Source organism: Cadophora gregata, assembly GCF_030347475.1.
Source record: "Cadophora gregata isolate MNR1 chromosome Unknown scaffold_2, whole genome shotgun sequence".
Lineage (NCBI taxonomy): Eukaryota > Fungi > Ascomycota > Leotiomycetes > Helotiales > Ploettnerulaceae > Cadophora > Cadophora gregata.
The window spans coordinates 1236616-1252926 of NW_026695925.1; the positions used below are offsets into that span (position 1 = coordinate 1236616).

The 16311-nt window shown below is 47.6% G+C and overlaps 9 protein-coding genes across 9 annotated transcripts; 6 read left to right on the forward strand and 3 right to left on the reverse strand.

Annotated features, from left to right (window-relative positions):
* Positions 1–1079: 1079 nt before the first annotated feature.
* ONS95_007718 (uncharacterized protein) lies at positions 1080–3735 on the reverse strand. Its single transcript, XM_058501237.1, has 4 exons — positions 2945–3735; positions 2823–2894; positions 2355–2772; positions 1080–2299 (listed from the first exon to the last, which is right to left on the reverse strand). Exons 1-4 carry the CDS (start codon positions 3200–3202, stop codon positions 1587–1589), a joined length of 1461 nt encoding a protein of 486 aa, XP_058362554.1. The 5' UTR covers positions 3203–3735; the 3' UTR covers positions 1080–1586.
* A 2333-nt stretch (positions 3736–6068) lies between these two features.
* ONS95_007719 (uncharacterized protein) lies at positions 6069–7019 on the forward strand (the record flags this gene model as incomplete). Its single annotated transcript, XM_058501238.1, has 1 exon — positions 6069–7019. The coding sequence occupies one exon, from the start codon at positions 6069–6071 to the stop codon at positions 7017–7019; it is 951 nt and encodes a 316-aa protein (XP_058362555.1).
* An 89-nt stretch (positions 7020–7108) lies between these two features.
* Positions 7109–7657, forward strand: ONS95_007720 (uncharacterized protein; the record flags this gene model as incomplete). The annotated part of the gene is made up of 1 exon (XM_058501239.1): positions 7109–7657. One exon carries the CDS (start codon positions 7109–7111, stop codon positions 7655–7657), a length of 549 nt encoding a protein of 182 aa, XP_058362556.1.
* A 1220-nt stretch (positions 7658–8877) lies between these two features.
* Positions 8878–9417, forward strand: ONS95_007721 (uncharacterized protein; the record flags this gene model as incomplete). Its single annotated transcript, XM_058501240.1, has 2 exons — positions 8878–8928; positions 9051–9417. 2 exons carry the CDS (start codon positions 8878–8880, stop codon positions 9408–9410), a joined length of 411 nt encoding a protein of 136 aa, XP_058362557.1. The 3' UTR covers positions 9411–9417.
* A 1445-nt stretch (positions 9418–10862) lies between these two features.
* ONS95_007722 (uncharacterized protein) lies at positions 10863–12070 on the forward strand (the record flags this gene model as incomplete). The annotated part of the gene is made up of 3 exons (XM_058501241.1): positions 10863–11111; positions 11167–11796; positions 11909–12070. 3 exons carry the CDS (start codon positions 10863–10865, stop codon positions 12068–12070), a joined length of 1041 nt encoding a protein of 346 aa, XP_058362558.1.
* Positions 12071–12246: 176 nt separating this feature from the next.
* Positions 12247–12891, reverse strand: OST2 (oligosaccharyltransferase complex subunit epsilon; the record flags this gene model as incomplete). Its single annotated transcript, XM_058501242.1, has 4 exons — positions 12247–12313; positions 12364–12427; positions 12481–12538; positions 12616–12891. 4 exons carry the CDS (start codon positions 12889–12891, stop codon positions 12247–12249), a joined length of 465 nt encoding a protein of 154 aa, XP_058362559.1.
* A 394-nt stretch (positions 12892–13285) lies between these two features.
* ONS95_007724 (uncharacterized protein) lies at positions 13286–13724 on the forward strand (the record flags this gene model as incomplete). Its single annotated transcript, XM_058501243.1, has 3 exons — positions 13286–13288; positions 13363–13479; positions 13530–13724. The coding sequence occupies 3 exons, from the start codon at positions 13286–13288 to the stop codon at positions 13722–13724; spliced, it is 315 nt and encodes a 104-aa protein (XP_058362560.1).
* Positions 13725–13784: 60 nt separating this feature from the next.
* Positions 13785–14523, reverse strand: ONS95_007725 (uncharacterized protein). Its single transcript, XM_058501244.1, has 2 exons — positions 14389–14523; positions 13785–14312 (listed from the first exon to the last, which is right to left on the reverse strand). The coding sequence occupies exons 1-2, from the start codon at positions 14420–14422 to the stop codon at positions 14104–14106; spliced, it is 243 nt and encodes an 80-aa protein (XP_058362561.1). The 5' UTR covers positions 14423–14523; the 3' UTR covers positions 13785–14103.
* A 120-nt stretch (positions 14524–14643) lies between these two features.
* ONS95_007726 (uncharacterized protein) lies at positions 14644–15327 on the forward strand (the record flags this gene model as incomplete). Its single annotated transcript, XM_058501245.1, has 4 exons — positions 14644–14677; positions 14732–14822; positions 15040–15232; positions 15295–15327. The coding sequence occupies 4 exons, from the start codon at positions 14644–14646 to the stop codon at positions 15325–15327; spliced, it is 351 nt and encodes a 116-aa protein (XP_058362562.1).
* Between the last annotated feature and the right edge of the window lie 984 nt (positions 15328–16311).

Below are 16311 nucleotides of genomic sequence, written 5' to 3' on the forward strand. Positions count from 1 at the left end.
TTAGTGGTGCCGCTCGCTAGCCAGTCGAGATGATTTCGCATACAAATGACGAAGAAGCGTGATTTTTCCTTCAGCGGGTGCCAGCCTCCTATTGCTCATATCCTCTGGAGCCCTTCGGACTTTGCCGTAAGACATGTTGATGGGTGGAAAAGACTTGCTGGTTCCATCAGGATGTCGCAAAATTGCTAAAGCACATGACAAACCCAGACCTTTGGTGTAAGAATTCAGACATGGTATGCCGTTTGGTTTCAAAGTACTTTGTTGTAGGTCCAATGCCTCGAGAGTGGGTAGAGGGCTCTTTGAAAATGGGAATTCCATGCATGCTTGTTGCGTTTGGTTGCCAATAAGGAAAGAGATGTGGGCTCGTTACGTTTGTATAGTTGACATACTGTCAGCTCAGCTTGATTTCATTGCTGGACCAGATATGACAAAGGAGGCCCGATTGTTACTGTTCTCTGTTTGCAAGATGCAGATTTCATACCAAGATGAGGGCTTCTTGAATGGCACTCAACCACTTGCGCTGAATGCGCTTCGCAAGATGCCTCAAAGGCACCATTTGCTATGTATGTATTGCTTGTGACTTGGACAAAGCTCTACTTTCCAAGAGAGTAGACAATTCTTGAAGTCGTTATTGCTGTGTACTTGAGGTTCTATTTGAGCACAAGATGAGAATATTCATGAGTGCTCCCTGATTTTTGCGAGTGCATAGGTGGGAGGAGAAGATACTCTCCTCCCTGTTGCTGGTACTTCATGCCCAGGATTGTTAAGCTCGAGATTCTCGTGAAGAGAGGGCAAACCAGACCTGACTTGCTGTGGATGATTGTTGTATTCAAGAAGTGGAGATGATGTTGAGGGGTTCTTTGACAAAAGTTTGTTCGACAGTGCTGTTATTGCTTGTGAATGAGGAAGGTGGTCGCATTTTTCAGGAGAGGTGTCAATCTTCAAAGGAGGAACGTGTATCTCAAGCAAGGTTGAGAGCAAAGAGGCACCGCCAACTGAGTAATGACTGAAGAAAAAGGATAGGACGGAACGATTTGCAACATTGGAGCGAATTTGACTTGATTTGTAGAGTCAGGCAGCTCAGATTCAAGTCGACCGTGAAAACCCAGAAAAACCCAGGAAATCCGAAAATAAAAAGGTCACTTCCCTCACACTGTGTTTCACTGGCATTCTCCCTCCCTTTTTGGACTTCTACCTACTCAGTAAATGAAAGTTTTGAACTCCGGGTCCAGATTCAACGTCCCCAACAAAATATAGCATAGCGCACCTGCCCTTTGAAAACAGACCTCTTTCAAGGCATTGGTTGAAGCTCTCCTCTTAATCTAAATGCATTCCATTGCTTCCCCATGCCAGAGTCACAATCAGAAACCAATGAAATTTCATTTACATATCAAGATCAACAAGTTGGTCTGGTATTAAGCAACAAAAAGCGTCCGGAATAGATACATAAGACCACAAGTAAATTAAAAGAGTGTACTGGCCCCATGATAAATACAGCGCATAAGCATTTTGGGTATTGACGTATGATTGTCCGAATCTCTCACTCCTTAAAAGGGAACCTCCCATCATATTCGATCTTTTGATCATCACCCAGGCAGCCTGGTCATACCTTGGTTCCTCTTGGCTTGATCCGATACCCACTGACTTGGCGTGCGGTAATGCGGCATGGATCTCTCTGTGTCAGCTCGAGAGTACCTTGCCACCGTCACGGAATCGTCCCATTGACCTCCGGCTTCTATATCTAATCTCTGGTTCGGGGGCATGCTACTTTCATCTACCCTTCCTGCGGGCCAAGCAGTGTTCCCACTGTTCGAAGGAAATACTCCAGAGCTTGCTGTTGCATTGCTATCGATGTTGTTCCCACTTGCATTTCTAATATGGCCTCGGTTGGCCTCTGGCATGTTGGGATCCCGTTGTGTTGTAGAACGCATGAGACCACCTGTCAACTCTCGTGGGGCGAGTAGATCAGCCCGAACTCGCCCAAGACGTTCCTGCCGGTCTACGGCATTGTTAGTAAGTGCTGAGCGCCTTGGATCTGGGTCAGGGTCGGCGAATGGGTTCTCTTCTGGTGGTGGGGCCTGTTGCCTGGCTGCTGGTGGGATATAGGTAGGCAGAGGACCATTCGACGGCATTGAGGCCATTTGAGGGGCTTGAGGGGCACCACCTGACGAGGAGCTGTGGTCACTGCCTCCCCAGATTGATCGGGTACCATTGGTGAAACCGGTTTTGTTTTCAAGCTTTCGTTGGCGAGCTTTTCGATATAGCATTAGCCCTACATATACGAGGACAGCAAAGACGGCTAGAATAGTAGTCAGTATGTCTCGGAACGTTGCACTGTGAACTTAGGTGCGTACCTCCAACAGAGATAACTATAATCACAGTTTCAACGCCTTTTGAGAGTCCCTTGTCCCTTGAAGGCGTCCCGGTTGTTGGTACATCACTGGTCTCCCCCAAAGCGTTTGCTGGAGTTGGAGCCTTGGTTGTCGCTGATGCAGATACAGATGATGAGATGAAGGTTGTTGCAGTTGTCGACACCATCAATGTTGATGTTAAGCCAGCATTTGGTTGAGGATTCACGGTTGACGTTGCGATAACTGTGTTGGGAGTTTCTATTGCCGAAGAAGATACCAGAACGGAAGATGGAGATGGAGGCTGATTTCTGTTGCCCTGGATCGAGGTATTTAGATCCACTGGTGGTTGAGATACTGATGTTGATGTAGTAATGCTTTTGCTCGTTAAAAGTGTGGCCTGCGCTGGTGGAAGGATTGCTGTCTGTTTAGAATTAGCACAAAACAGGTGAAATTGAAGTTCGTCTGACTTACAAGTGTTGTAATAGCACGGCCAGATGATGAGGTTGTCAACAATGTCGCTTGCGCGGGTGGCAGAATGGCTGTCTACGAATGGGTGAGTGCGGAGCACGAAACAGGGGAGACTCTGAACTGACCAGCGTAGGGATAGCAGGAGGTGAAGAAATTGATGAAGCTGGAGGTGGAGGTGGTTCAGTCTGTGCCTGGCTTGGAGTATTGGTTGAAGATTCGTCGTCACTACTCTCTGACTCGATTCCATCTGATACTCCATCCGATATGCTGTCCGACTCTGGTGAAGTGGGTGCCGGTGCTTGACGACGAAGAGCCTGTCGCCTTCTCCTCCTCATAATCCTCTCAGGGTCCCTCACTGGGAACGTAAACCTATCTGTAGACATCTTGTTGATTATATTAAAAGAGGAATCCAGCTCCTGTGGTAGGCTGAAATAAATTGAACAGTTGAAAAGAACGGATGAAATTGGCACTGCCAGTGACAAAGAAAGATAATCGCGAAGACCAGCTTGGTTAGAAAGCAATCATTCTCGAAAGCTGTAAAGAGAACAGAAAAGGGTCAAGAAAGACAAGAAAGTACGAGACAGGATAGGTTACGGGCGAAATGTACTTGAGAACAAAGTAGCTAGCCGCCGGGGAGGCGAGAATAGCTAAGTTTGGCCAAGCAACTAGATGGAACTGTCAAGTGGATGTCACAGCGATTGACGCATGAAACTGCACAGATGGTAAACAGAGTTCCGTATGCTATCACGAACGCGCTGGGTTGATGGAGTGGAGAGATCCACCATCGTCGGTGTGTAGCATGGGGATGGGACAATGCCAATATTCTGGGCGGTTTTGTGTTCAGGATGAGACAGCCGAGAGTCTTGGTATTCGGGGATTTTAACACGACAGGGCCCAAGGGACAGGATCTCAGTCCCTGCCAATCGTTAATATTTGTTTACACCAGCAAGTGCAGTCGAAGAGTGCAGCCAGGCAGGGTCAGCAGCACGCTGCGAGCGACTCGTCTCTGGCCCTGGGATCGACAGGGGGTGTTTATGGAAGCAGGTATTCGCGCGGCCAAGCGAGAACAAGCAACTGAGCACACGACCAAGCACCTTTCTATGCATTGCACTCGTGCCAGCCAGGAGCCATGCCTTACAAGAGATCTGATATGCCGAGAGCAATTCCTAATTTTGGGTCGAGAAGACTTCTGATGACGTTCATATAACACGGCTTGTTCGACAGCCGACGATCTCACCCCGACCTCCTCCCCCCTTTCCTCCTTTTGGTCTCGAAGAGGTTCGATGCAAAATCATCGCCGTGAATCAGTCTTTTTTTCAGATTGATACCGTCTACCGTCGTATCAGCAATGCCATTGGCAATGTCACAAATATCTACGGGGATATGCATCCTCCGAAAGGAAGTCTCGCCTCACTAAGGTCTGTTCTCTGTTGTCAAACAGGACTCTGGTTGGCCATAGACTGACTGAAACATTCTCAGCAGCTCGACCACAGAGCGCCCTCGGCAACCGGCCAAGCAGGCCAGAAGTCTTGTCTAGATTTTGTTAATTCACTGGTGAAGGTTATCCCAACTTTCGGATGACGTATTTTCGCTCACGCGCAGGTGCATTGCAAGGATCACCAGAAGCCGCTGCATTGGTACAAAAATATCTTGTGGTTACTTGAAACATAGAAATGGGTATAAACCAGCACTATTGTAAGACCAATTCGCTTGATTGGACATGATAGAAAGGGTGGATCGGCGGGAGGATGTATCCGTACAGTGGAGCGTGGAGAGGAGGGGGCTTCACGTCCAACCAAGAGTCAAGTATTCCGTCTTGCTGAACGTAAATCGTGTTAATAGTATTTTGGGACAGCTCTGTAGCAAGTTTGGCTGGTTTAGTGTGATCTGAAGAGGTTGACAACCACGGTGGAGCATTCTTGTGATTCATTACTGCTTCAATTTCTGCCGAAGTATTGCATTTTCAAACTCTGATAAATCCACCAATTTGATCCTGTCAAGACATCAGTAGAAAGGAGAAAATTGAAAGCCTAGGAAGGAGACAAAAAGAGACAAGCTGCCTCTTGCGATCCCTCAGCTCTTGGTGTCTTGCAGGTGCTAGCTTCGAGGCTTTTCTCCTTCAGCTGGAGACATAGCAGTAGCTTTTGCCAATTAGACCAGCAGTCTTGGCTGGATGTAGGAATGAATCTTGCCACAATACTCCTGGTATATGGCAAATGCTCCTTGAATGCCGAGACCTCTAGTCTCCACGAACATAATGCAAGCATCGGGATGTTACTGCTTGGCGTCTGGTTTCCACAAAATCTTTTGTCCGCGTCAATCCTGTTTTGTCTCCCAATGGTCTCGATGCTCAACACTCCGCTCGAATGATGCATCCTTTTACGTCAATAGGGTTCATGAGTACTGTATCTAGGCAGGAAGACACTCGCTTCAAGCCATGGGCGGGTCGATCCAGGATAGCAAAGGGAATTAACTCTTTAGGTTGGTCGCTGATGCAGAAGTTGGAATCACCAGTGATCAGCGAAGTAATGTCGGATAAGCAAGCTGCAGCTAGATCTTTTCTTGTCTCAAATTCTTTGAAATGGATAATTGATAAGTCGGGAACGCTAAATAAAGTCCACTTTCAACAAACATACAATATGGTGGAATGTTGGTTGAAGATCAAGGAAGACTTTGCTATATTGACATTACTCTACACACAAACAACATGATGAATTAATCTCAGTACATGTATCATTATACCAATAAAATCAAGTGTTCTCTTTATGCTCCTTAGCTAGCCGTTCATATCGATCGTAGTCCGCTACGTATAACTGGTTCCGAAAACACTCACTGAAAGCCAACGCCCATCATGGCTGCGCTCACATACAAATCGCCGAAGACTTCTTTGTCTGCTACGATATCGAATTCCATAGCTTTTCTAACAGCATAGAGCTCTTTCAAGAATCTACGCTACCCTAGGGTAATGTTATCCGCTTGCGTCGAATATTGGTGGCTGTTCTTCGGTCATCGTGCAGCCCCAGCGTAACACATTTAGGACGGTTTTCGGGGACAGCTACATATATTGGGACTCAAGTAATTCAAGTGGAAGAGTTCAGATCACAGAGACAGCAACACGGACAAATATTGAAGGGAGGTGGTGAAGACAACCGAAGTTTTACTTTGCTGACTCGATCAATCCAACAGGCTAAGCTCGAAGCGGTACAAGTAACAACATCGTTTACCCATACCACCCACCATCAAACTGTCATGGCTCAGTCCCCACCTTCCATGTCCTATTTCGACTCAAGATTACAAAACCTATACCCTAGCAATCTGAAGCTACATCAAGTTCAAGTTTTCTTACGCCATGGCGAGCGTACCCCTACCTCGGCTCGCTTTGAGAACACAGGTTTGCCTGCTTTTTGGCCGTATTGCTCCGCTGTGAAGCACCTAGTCAGCGCCGTGACGACTTCCAAAACTCCCAGCTGGAGCACTTCACATTGGAGGCGACATCTTGAGACATTTGGCTCTGACGATGATCCTGTGCTCGCATCAGATTCTCAAGGAGCGATCGAAGGAATCTGTGATTTGGGAGAGCTGACAGATCCGGGGAGGAGGAGCATCAGAGCACTAGGTGCGCATCTTCGAAGATTGTACGTGGATCAATTGCAATTTCTGCCTCCTACAGTCAACGATCCAGATACGATATATCTGCGAGCAACTCGCATACCTCGGGCTATCGAGTCCTTACAAGAAGCATTTGGGGCTTTGTATCCTCCGGATTTTCGATCGGAACGCTTTCCGACTCCTGCAATAATTCTCCGTGCACCATCCGAAGAAACGCTTAACCAGAACAATGGCTATTGTAAGAGGTTCGCGCAACTAGCTCAGGCATTTTCTCGCAGAAGTGCCGAGAAGTGGAATACATCGACAGAGATGGAATACATCCATCGTTTGATCGGCAAATTCATGGCAGAAAATCAGAGAGTTGCTTTGGACTCGCAACCACGTTTGTCTGGGATTTTGGACACCATAAATGCGACTAATGCTCATGGATCTGGAACAAGACTGCCTGATGAGTTTTATGACAGCAGAGGCATGGCTATAATGAATCGAGCGGTGCTAGAAGAATGGTTTAGTGGTTATGGTGAATCTCAGGAATACCGAGCTCTTGGGATCGGTGCTCTCTTAGGGGACTTTGTTTCGCGAAGATCTTGAGCGTCGAGGGAGCTGGCAAAGAAAGGGAGTCCCAAGAAAGCTATTTGGTAGGAACTACTTCAAGCATCAACCGTTCGAAAGCAACCACCATGCTGGCTTTGAGCGGCTGCCACGATTCTACGCTCGCGGCCATTCTAACAAGTCTTGGTGCTCTCAAACTTGAAACTTGGCCGCAATTCACGAGTTATGTTACTCTCGAATTATTCAGAGAGTCCGAAGAATATGTCGAGGAAAAGTGGGTGGTGAACGACGGAGCACTCCCAGCTGCATCAGCACAACGTCTCAAAATCGATGACAGACATCACCAGGCTAGTCAACAAGACAGAGTCCTGGACCAGAAACCAGCCGATAGAGAATCCCCTCCAAAGATAGGCCGAAGGAGAGTGGATTCATTATACCCGTCAGAGCGCACACAGCTAGATGGCTACTACGTACGCGTATTGTACAACGGAAAGCCTCTTACTGTCCCTGGCTGCAATACTTCTAATAAGCACCTTGATGGAGATCAGACCTTCTGCACCCTTGAAGCATTCAAAGGCATTGTAGATAAGTTCACCCCGCTAAATTGGAAGAAAGATTGCAGGAGAAACTTGGACAAGCCTGCAATTCCAAGCAGACCTGAGCCAGCTGGATATTGAATCCAGCCTCCCGCCTGGAGTGACCTTCAATCAAAAGATACAGAAATGTAGCTGATTAGCTGACCTCATGGGGAACTCTGTGGTGCGCACAAAAGTCAACTCTTGTTCCGGGACACGGGCAGTATCCGTAACAATTATATTTGATTTGGCACAATTTCTTTGTTCGTTCTGCGTCTTGTGCATCATTCTGATCAAGTTTCCTCGACGGCAATTTCATGCAAATCGATGTTCCAGATAGTCGCTATTTCTGGGGTTGCACGAGAAATGCTCCAACGAGGAGCCTCCCCACGACAAGCGTATACAGGCGTCCAACTCGGCTTGGTCCAACATATATCTATTTAGAGTGTCCAATCACATACATTCTCGTGAACAGTATGTCTAGCAACCTCGTAATACCATATTCTTGTCTCTCGCTCCTGCCTGCATTGTTCTATGCTTCATCGTGAAGCATTAAGGGCCCATTTGGCATTCTTTCCTTGCTTAGCAGAATAGAACGATGCTCCGGTTGATAATCAGTCATTCAAAAGATGGTACACACTGATGCCGAGTGGCTGACTGCCCAAGATATTGTTGAAAGTGCTCTCCGCGAGCGGGCTATGCCTGCCAGAGCCTCGAACGACTGCCTGGGGGTTTTATCGATTTCTCATTCCGCAACAAACTTGCGACGCCAATTAATGGTCACAGAAAAGCTGTTGTGGTGAAGATGACGGAAGAAAAATTGAAGATAGAAAAGACTACGGGAGATGGATTCACCCTACAAAAAGCCCCTAGTGTGAGCACCCTCCTTCCAAAGTGCCATAATTGCATACCAGTGCATCAAGGAGCAGTGAAGGCGTCGCTGATATTGGAGCTCTATACTTAGTACTACGAGCACCAATTACTTTCTCATGAAATAACTTCTTACAACAATAACGACCAAGACGAGCCAGCTGTCCTAATCCGGGTCCCGACACTTTTGGAGTACCTACCTAGCAACTACATCCAGATTATCGAGGATCTTCCGAACACTTCAACACTGAAAGCACATCTATTAGTCAGGTCTTTCGAGCCTGCGTTTGCAAAAGCATGCGAAAGAGCTGTGGGTGCGTGAGGCCGTGGGCTGCGGGCTTCCACAACTGGGGCCCCCATCCGACCCAAGAAAGTCTTCGAGAGGAACTGGCGGTTACAAAGAAGCCGGTATTTTCAAGTTTCGGCTGTCCTGTGGACGACTCGATGCGACTATGGAGAAATTACAACAGGTACTCGGCAGCAAGAAGGCCCTGTTCAGGGACGTAAGCCAACGCATCATCACCAACACCCATTGACAGAATGTCGGAATAATCCATGGAGACTTTTGGCCTGGAAAGTATGTATATCCTATAAAAGCTTTATTGTTGTTCGAGTCTAATACCAGGTTAATCTGGTGTTTGCGAGCTTATCAGATGGCGATGAACCCAAATCCGAGGTCGACTCGAGTCACAAACGGCTGTTCTTTGTGCTGGACCAGGAACTTTGCCATCTTTCGTCGATTGCGATCGACCTGGGTATCCTCTACTTTTTCAAAGATTTCGTGTCGGTCACACTCATCCTCGAATCATTCCTAAATGCCTACGAATCAATCGATGTCCAGGATGCGTACGATACCATGATTTACTGCGGCGTGAATCTTATCATTTGGCCATGCCGTACTGAGTGGTCGAAAAGTCCAAGACTTATGGAATGCATTCATTACGGGTGCGATATGCTTGAGAATGCTCGTGGAGGGAACGCTTAATGGTTCAAGCGAGGCTTTTTTGGCAAGCTCTTCTGAGAAGGTGGGTGAAACTTGAGAAGACGTGCTGTCGTCGAGGTTTCCGGAACATACATAGCTTGTGGTCACTTGAGCTCTTTCTGTATCAATTAGACCACTTCACCGAGATTCTACACAGTAATTCTCCTTGTAACGGATTTATTAGCGCATATTTATTCCTTCTGCATCGAAAAACAACGCAGAAATGGACCATCTATATCCTCTCATTGTTTGCTAACCTTAGTGACTATCTTTATTTGCCAAGATAAGGGTAGACGATCGATAATAGGTCATTGGGTTATCTTCATCCTCGTTACCTCAGTCCATGTTGGACACCTGGGCGTGGTATCGCCCAAATGTCATCCATTGTACCACTAGTCGTTCTCGTCACGGAGATTTCCCAATCGAGGACACGGTTAGGTACGGGATGGAAGCTAAATCTTTGCTTGAGCGGCTCGAACTAATGTTCGGCAAGGTCATTCAATCTCCCCCCCCCCCCCCCCCCCCCCCCCACCCCAAATTTCGAAAATATAACAGACGCAGCCCATGGGACCATCCTGAAGCAAAAGTCGCAAGATTAAAATTATCATCTACCTTATTGTCCAGCATCCGGAAAGGAGTCTATGTTGACTCCAACCTGCAGTGGCACGCGAACTCACTCTATCTGTTCATACTCTATGGCAAAGGCCAAAGAAATTTGCTTCTTGCCGTCCTCGTAAGAGGGCGCTGGCGCGGAACACACATCGCCAGCATAGCAAGTCGGCTTGTCGTCCGTTACAGCACGGTAATCAGTCAAAAGGCGAACAATTTTGACCCAACCATACTCCACAACTTTTTGAGAGAGGTTGAAGTATCACAAGACACATTGTCTCATGCAAGCTCTTTGGATGTTGGTCATAGCTCGTTGGCATGAAGGCGGAGTAGATATTGTCCTGGGCGGAAGCTAGGCTGTGAACGTCTAAGCGAAAAAGTGTGGCGAGAAGTAAACAATTGGAGTAAAAAGCTTGAACAGTGATCAGCAGAACAGCAAAGCAAAATAACTGGCAAGACTCACTTTGAGATATCATAGAGGGAACGAAGATACCCGAAACACCTTGGTCCATGAATTCGATAGCTTCAAGAAGGAAATGTGCTAAAAAACGACTACTTGGGTATTCTAAATAAACCTGTAAGTGAAACGCATTTTTCAATAACAAAAGCTCAATGCTCGTAGCACTCGCTCCGACGAGTTCGGCCTAGCTCAACACTATGTACTGATGTTGTCCGAGGATGTGTGAGAGGAGCCAGACCTCGAAGGTTGAGGTCAGTGAGCTTGGACCAGCAAGGCTACACTAGTCCTTATTTGGTGGGACCAGATCATTGGAATTCAACCTCGAGCTTCAAGCTGTACAGTCCTGCTCAAATAAAATACATGATATTCGAACCCTAGTTTCCAACATGTTCAACGCACTAAACCGTTTCATATCTCGTCTGGATTCCGACGCTCCTCAGCAAAGATCAGACCATGGCGCATTTGGATTCCAGGTCCTCAGGAACAAGACGTTGGAGCTTGCGATCGAGCCATGGTTTGACTTCATCGTTGGAATCAATGGCCGTTTAATTGATGATTCTGACCCTACACTCTTTTCTCAAGAGATCAGGAATTGTGCAGGAAGTACGGTTACTCTTGGACTGTGGAGTGCAAAGGTTAAATCCCATATAGCAATACAATACAGCCAACAAACATTCTGACACTCCGCAGGGCCAAAGAACAAGAACGATTCACATCCCGGTGCCAGCAGAGAATCCAAACCTGGGGCTCACTCTACAATGGACATCTATCTCCACCGTCTCGAATATCTGGCATATCCTCGACGTACCAGCGAATTCGCCAGCCGATGTAGCCGGTCTACTACCATACAGTGATTATATCCTCGGCACCCCAGAAGGTGTCTTGCATGGAGAGAGTGGCTTGGGCGAGCTGGTAGAAGATCATATCGGTCGTCCTCTACGATTATACGTCTACAACAACGAGTATGATGTCACCCGCGAGATCACCATTCATCCGACCCGCGATTGGGGTGGAGAGGGAGCTTTGGGCTGCGTGTTAGGATACGGTGCATTGCACAGATTGCCGGCACCCCTGAGTGAGCCAGTTGCTGGACCGGGAGAGACGTTATTCGAGACTGAGAACGCAAGATTTTCTAATGAAGAGCCTCGCCCGCTGTCTGGCTCTGGAGATTTTTTTGTGCCAGGAGAGTCTTCTGCGCCTGGAGAATTTCTGGTTCCGGCTCAGATTGTTGGACCGCCGCCTACGTCTGGTCCTCCAGTTGGTGGTAGAAAGAAGGATAAGAAACATGGGCGTGCTGGACATAGTCCAAACAAGGTCATGGTAAGCTACTCCTCACCTCTGGGTAAACGTGGTACCTCGTGAAGTTAGCTGCTTCATGATTGCTATAGAGGTTTTGGCGTCATCTGATAGATTCATACTAATTCCGGCATAGGATGACTATTTCATGGAGGGAGAAAAGAAGAGTAGAGAATTAGACCATGCTCCCAATGCGAAGGTAGCACCACCTCCGCCTCCACCCAAAGCAGGAGGTCAACCGAAGGCTACAGAGACAGAAGGGAAGAAGGATGAAGCAGAAAGCAGTGGTGCCGATTAGATTCATGAGTTCTCGGTTCTCATAGAGCAAATAGACGATCATAGCTTCCATGTGCAATCTATTCATCGCTATATGCGTGTTTGCAACCAACTCGCGTTCCATGATGGACTTTTGCTATTCCTACATCCCTTCTTTCCATTTTGTGCTTTCCGTGCTTCCAGTGGGTATGATACAGTTCAATTGATGAAGTTGACACAGAAGAAATGTAGGATCAGGCTTCCAAATACGTAGTCCGCGAATGCCCTATGTCCTTGTTAGAAATGGAGCTAAATGACGAGGGTGTGATTCGGTACCTCTCTGGAGATACCTCACTGAATTCCGCCTTGTTCTCAACGTTTGTCTGTATCCGTAAGGAAGCTACGGAGTCGTGAGGCCCTCTTCAAGTTCTGCCAACCAAGAGGAAGACTTACCAGTCAAAACGAATTGTCCAACAGTAGCTGAGAAGCCCGACAAGAAAGCATTGAAAGGCTACCAATATTAGGACTTGTTCCATATCAAATACCATGCCAACCACAGTTCCACATATTCAGCAGAGAACAACTCACATAGTTGCCCGCAATAACACAGTACACAAACTGCAATACTCCAACAACAACCAAGAAGCTCATGAAAACATCAATCAGCTTCGTACGCTGCGGCGTCTTGTCCAAATAGTTCTGCCATATACCCAGGGCAATCTCTTGTGGCGATTGATTGTTACTGGATTTGGGAGAGGCTTTGGAAGGTGTAGGTACTGGGACGGAGCCCGCAGAGGTTACGGAGGTTTGAGTAGTGCTGGTTGATGATGGAGTGGGTTCGCGGGCGGAGCGTTTTGGCGCCATGTTGGAGTCAAGAAGTAGATGTTGGTAATTGGCAATTGTCAGGAGAATCGAAGTTGTTGGCTCGGTGCTGTGTTGACTGAGTTGGAGCTTCGGATATACCTTCTTGGAGCTCTCTGTAATGTATCCGCAGTAAGGACACGATGGCGAAGCCGCGTGTGCCAAGCGATCGGCCAGCGGGTGCGGGTGGAAAGAGCGAGCGGAGCAACCAGAACAGCTTGTGCGGGGCAATGAGGCTACCTACCTCCGAGCACTAGGTAGGTATTGACTTCACCAGTGGCATCATAAGTCATGTAAACACTGCCACATTCCCAGTTCTGAAGAAATCAGACAACTCAAATATCAATCAAATTACAAGAGAGTTACTCAAGTCCTCACCAAAATCACTTTTGCAAGAATGGTAAGTAGTACTGTATCATTTACAATCACCGCATAGCTTTACGTACGAGAAGTGCTCCAGCTCACATCACTTAGGGAATCGAAACTCCAGCATTCATCCTCGGTGCTCTCACTGCAGGCGGTGGAACTTTCGGATACATTAAGACTGGTTCAATCCCATCCGTTGCAGCAGGAGTTACAGTCGGCGCACTCGTAAATCACCTCCTCTCCTTCGTAGAACTCCTTGCTGATAAACAACGCAGTACCTCTTGGGAGGATATCGAATTCAGAGCAAAGAAAGCTATGGAGTTGAACTTGCCCTTCTAGCTTCCATTGTCCTTGCTGGTTCATCAATTCCGAGAGCTTTGAGAAGCCAGAAGCCATTGCCGACTGGTTTGAGTCTGTTGGCCATTTATGGATTGTACACGTATGGGAGCGCATACAGAGCGAAGCTTTGAAGGGTGACGCATTGCAGATGATGAGGGATTGAATGGCCCGCTGATAAGAGAATCGGATGGTGTTCTGAATTAGCTTGATTGCAATGAAATGCTTTGTTTACCTCTTGATGTTCGCGCCTTTCCTGTGCTGGTCGGTCCTTACCAAGTCGCACAACCTCCCGCGGACATGGGTTCGCTCAGTCAAATGTATCATTCGAATGAAACATTTGGATTCCCCAAGTTGTTCAGTTGGAGAGATAACACTCGATTCTGATATTGTACAACCATCAATTCCCGAACGCCAAATGTGCCTCCAGATATCAAACTCCATTCCAAATGCCGCTTTTCCATCCGATTCCCAATTCCATTCATCTTCCCCCTCCCCGAAACTCCTATGCCATTATGAATTCGCGTCAATTTCTGCCCACTTCGCCCTGATCTCCTCATTCTTCGCCTTCGCCTTCTCGCGATTGATCTTCGTCCTCTCCAGCCGCTGCGCTCGCAGACACTTGTTGACCTGCGTCTTCGCGCTATTGCACATTCCCATCGATTTCCAGAGGAAACCCCGTGCGTGGCACTCGTCCAGGGCCATCATGACCTCTTCGCATGCTGTGGCGTGGATTGTTAGTCTAGCTTAACATCACTTCTCGGGAATGGCAACTGGGCCGTGAGAGGGAAGAAATACCGGTATTGTCTTTAGTGTGTAGATGAGGATGCATCTTGGGTGTTTGGAGACGGAGACTGCAGACAGGATATTGTATTGTGGTGGATTGTTCAAAGGTGTTGGAAGATAGGTTATGGTTTCGGGATCTAATCAATTCGTCCGATCAGATCATTGGCAAGGCTGCAAAATCACACGACCCGCTTTGCCTGCCTCGTCAAACTTCTGAACCCAAGGACGGGAGCATCATCCTCTTTCATAACAATATCACTGACAAACATGGCGCAACAAATTACCCAACGGAAGCAGCAAGGTATGTCTCTGAATAATATCTGGAAGTGTATCTGGACTAACTTTCGGCATCTAGAGCTGCAGCAGCAATACACAAACTACAAGAATGGGCTGCAACAAATCGCCTCGAAGATCGGTGACGTTGAATCTGAAGCTGAAGAACACAAGTTCGTCCCATCTTTTTCCCTTGATCTTTTCTCACTACTGCACTACCTAATTCTTCACTCCCGCGATCCGGGACGAGGGTGGAAACTCGCTTCCAAGGTTTCGTGGTGTTGCCATCTATTACATATCTGGCAAGCTCGTACCTCACCGCTGCTCGCTGGGAGGGGTTGAAAAACAAGTTCTGATTTCTCACCGCTTTTACTGACCACCACTTTACAGACTTGTTCTTGAGACCCTCGAGCCGTTACCGGGAGATAGGAAGTGCTTCCGCATGATCAACGGCGTGTTGGTGGAGCGGACGGTGAAGGATGTCGTTCCAGCCTTGAAGACGAATTCCGAGGGCTTGAAGAAGGTCTTGGAGGATTTAGTCAAGCAGTACAATAGCAAGCAGATGGAGATGGAGAAGTGGAAGGTATGTTCACTGAGTGAAATTACTTTTTTGACAGCTGTCACCTGACACAGTATGCTTTTCAGAAGAAGAACAATATCCAGGTTGTCCAGCAATGAACATCGGTCACTCGTTGGTATGGAATGGGCATCTAGTGTTTCACTTGCCCACAACGCAGAGGATGCGTCAAGGCTTCGGAGTCTGGGAGTTACGTCAGTTTGCATGGAAGGGTTGGAGACTTCTGGAGTTCTGGGTCATAAGGCGGTCAATCATAAGATGATGATGAGGGAACGCATCGTAGCCTCCGGGGAAGTCGATGGGTGACACCCGCAGCGAGTATTCATACCCAAGTTTTCTCCAAACAGAATGCCCAAGAGCGGGAATTCAAGTTATCCAAAGTTGGTTCCCAATATCACGAGATGGCCGTACAACGTCACTCCATTCCTCATATTGAGTTCCCAGATTGTTGGGTCGTTGCTTGTTATGATGCGTTGTACAGCTTATTCCTCTAGTGAGGCTCAGTACTGTTCGATGAGGCGGCAAGGCGCGTCTCTCAGCCCAACGAGAAAGCCTCTGAGGGATGTTTTGATGCCCAATTAAAAGAAGGCGAAATGGTGAGTGGCCGACAATATCCAAAAGGAGCAGCTAGGTTCGAAGAAGCGCGGATGTAGGAGTGATGTGCTGGCCTCCACACCAACAACGCCTTCAGGCTGACAGTCAACCCTGCTCTTGCAGCATGCAAGTGGTGGGGGGCAACAGTGCACCTCATGTAGGTGGAATGTCGTATTCTTGGTGATGAGAACAGCAAAGACGGAATAAAATCCATTAATACGACTTCTATCCACCGGCATGGTTGCCTCCCCGTGATGACATGATTTTCAGAACTCCGCAAAGCTGACCCCTCCTTGGGTCTCCATATCTCGACCTGGAATAACAACGAATGGGATCTGTCATGATAGCCAGCGCCGCACTAACTCAGCCCACGTTCGGCTTGAAGAACGGGATCTTAGCTCTTTAACAGAAGGAAAAAGAAAAGCTATGAAGCCGGTAGGTGCGGCATATGACAGAATGTGATGCCATGCAACCATCAGAAGTTCCATCGA

What these genes read in the sequence shown, in the direction of transcription:
- ONS95_007718 (XM_058501237.1), bottom strand. Translation starts at nt 3,202, where the DNA reads ATGTCTACAGATAGGTTTACGTTCCCAGTGAGGGACCCTGAGAGGATT. An exon ending in CTCCTGCTATCCCTACGCTG is followed by an intron (nt 2,895 to 2,944) that starts GTCAGTTCAGAG and finishes ACCCATTCGTAG; the next exon opens with ACAGCCATTCTGCCACCCGC. An exon ending in TATAGTTATCTCTGTTGGAG is followed by an intron (nt 2,300 to 2,354) that starts GTACGCACCTAA and finishes CTACTATTCTAG; the next exon opens with CCGTCTTTGCTGTCCTCGTA.
- ONS95_007725 (XM_058501244.1), bottom strand. Translation starts at nt 14,422, where the DNA reads ATGCATCCTCATCTACACACTAAAGACAATACCG. An exon ending in ACACACTAAAGACAATACCG is followed by an intron (nt 14,313 to 14,388) that starts GTATTTCTTCCC and finishes TCCACGCCACAG; the next exon opens with CATGCGAAGAGGTCATGATG.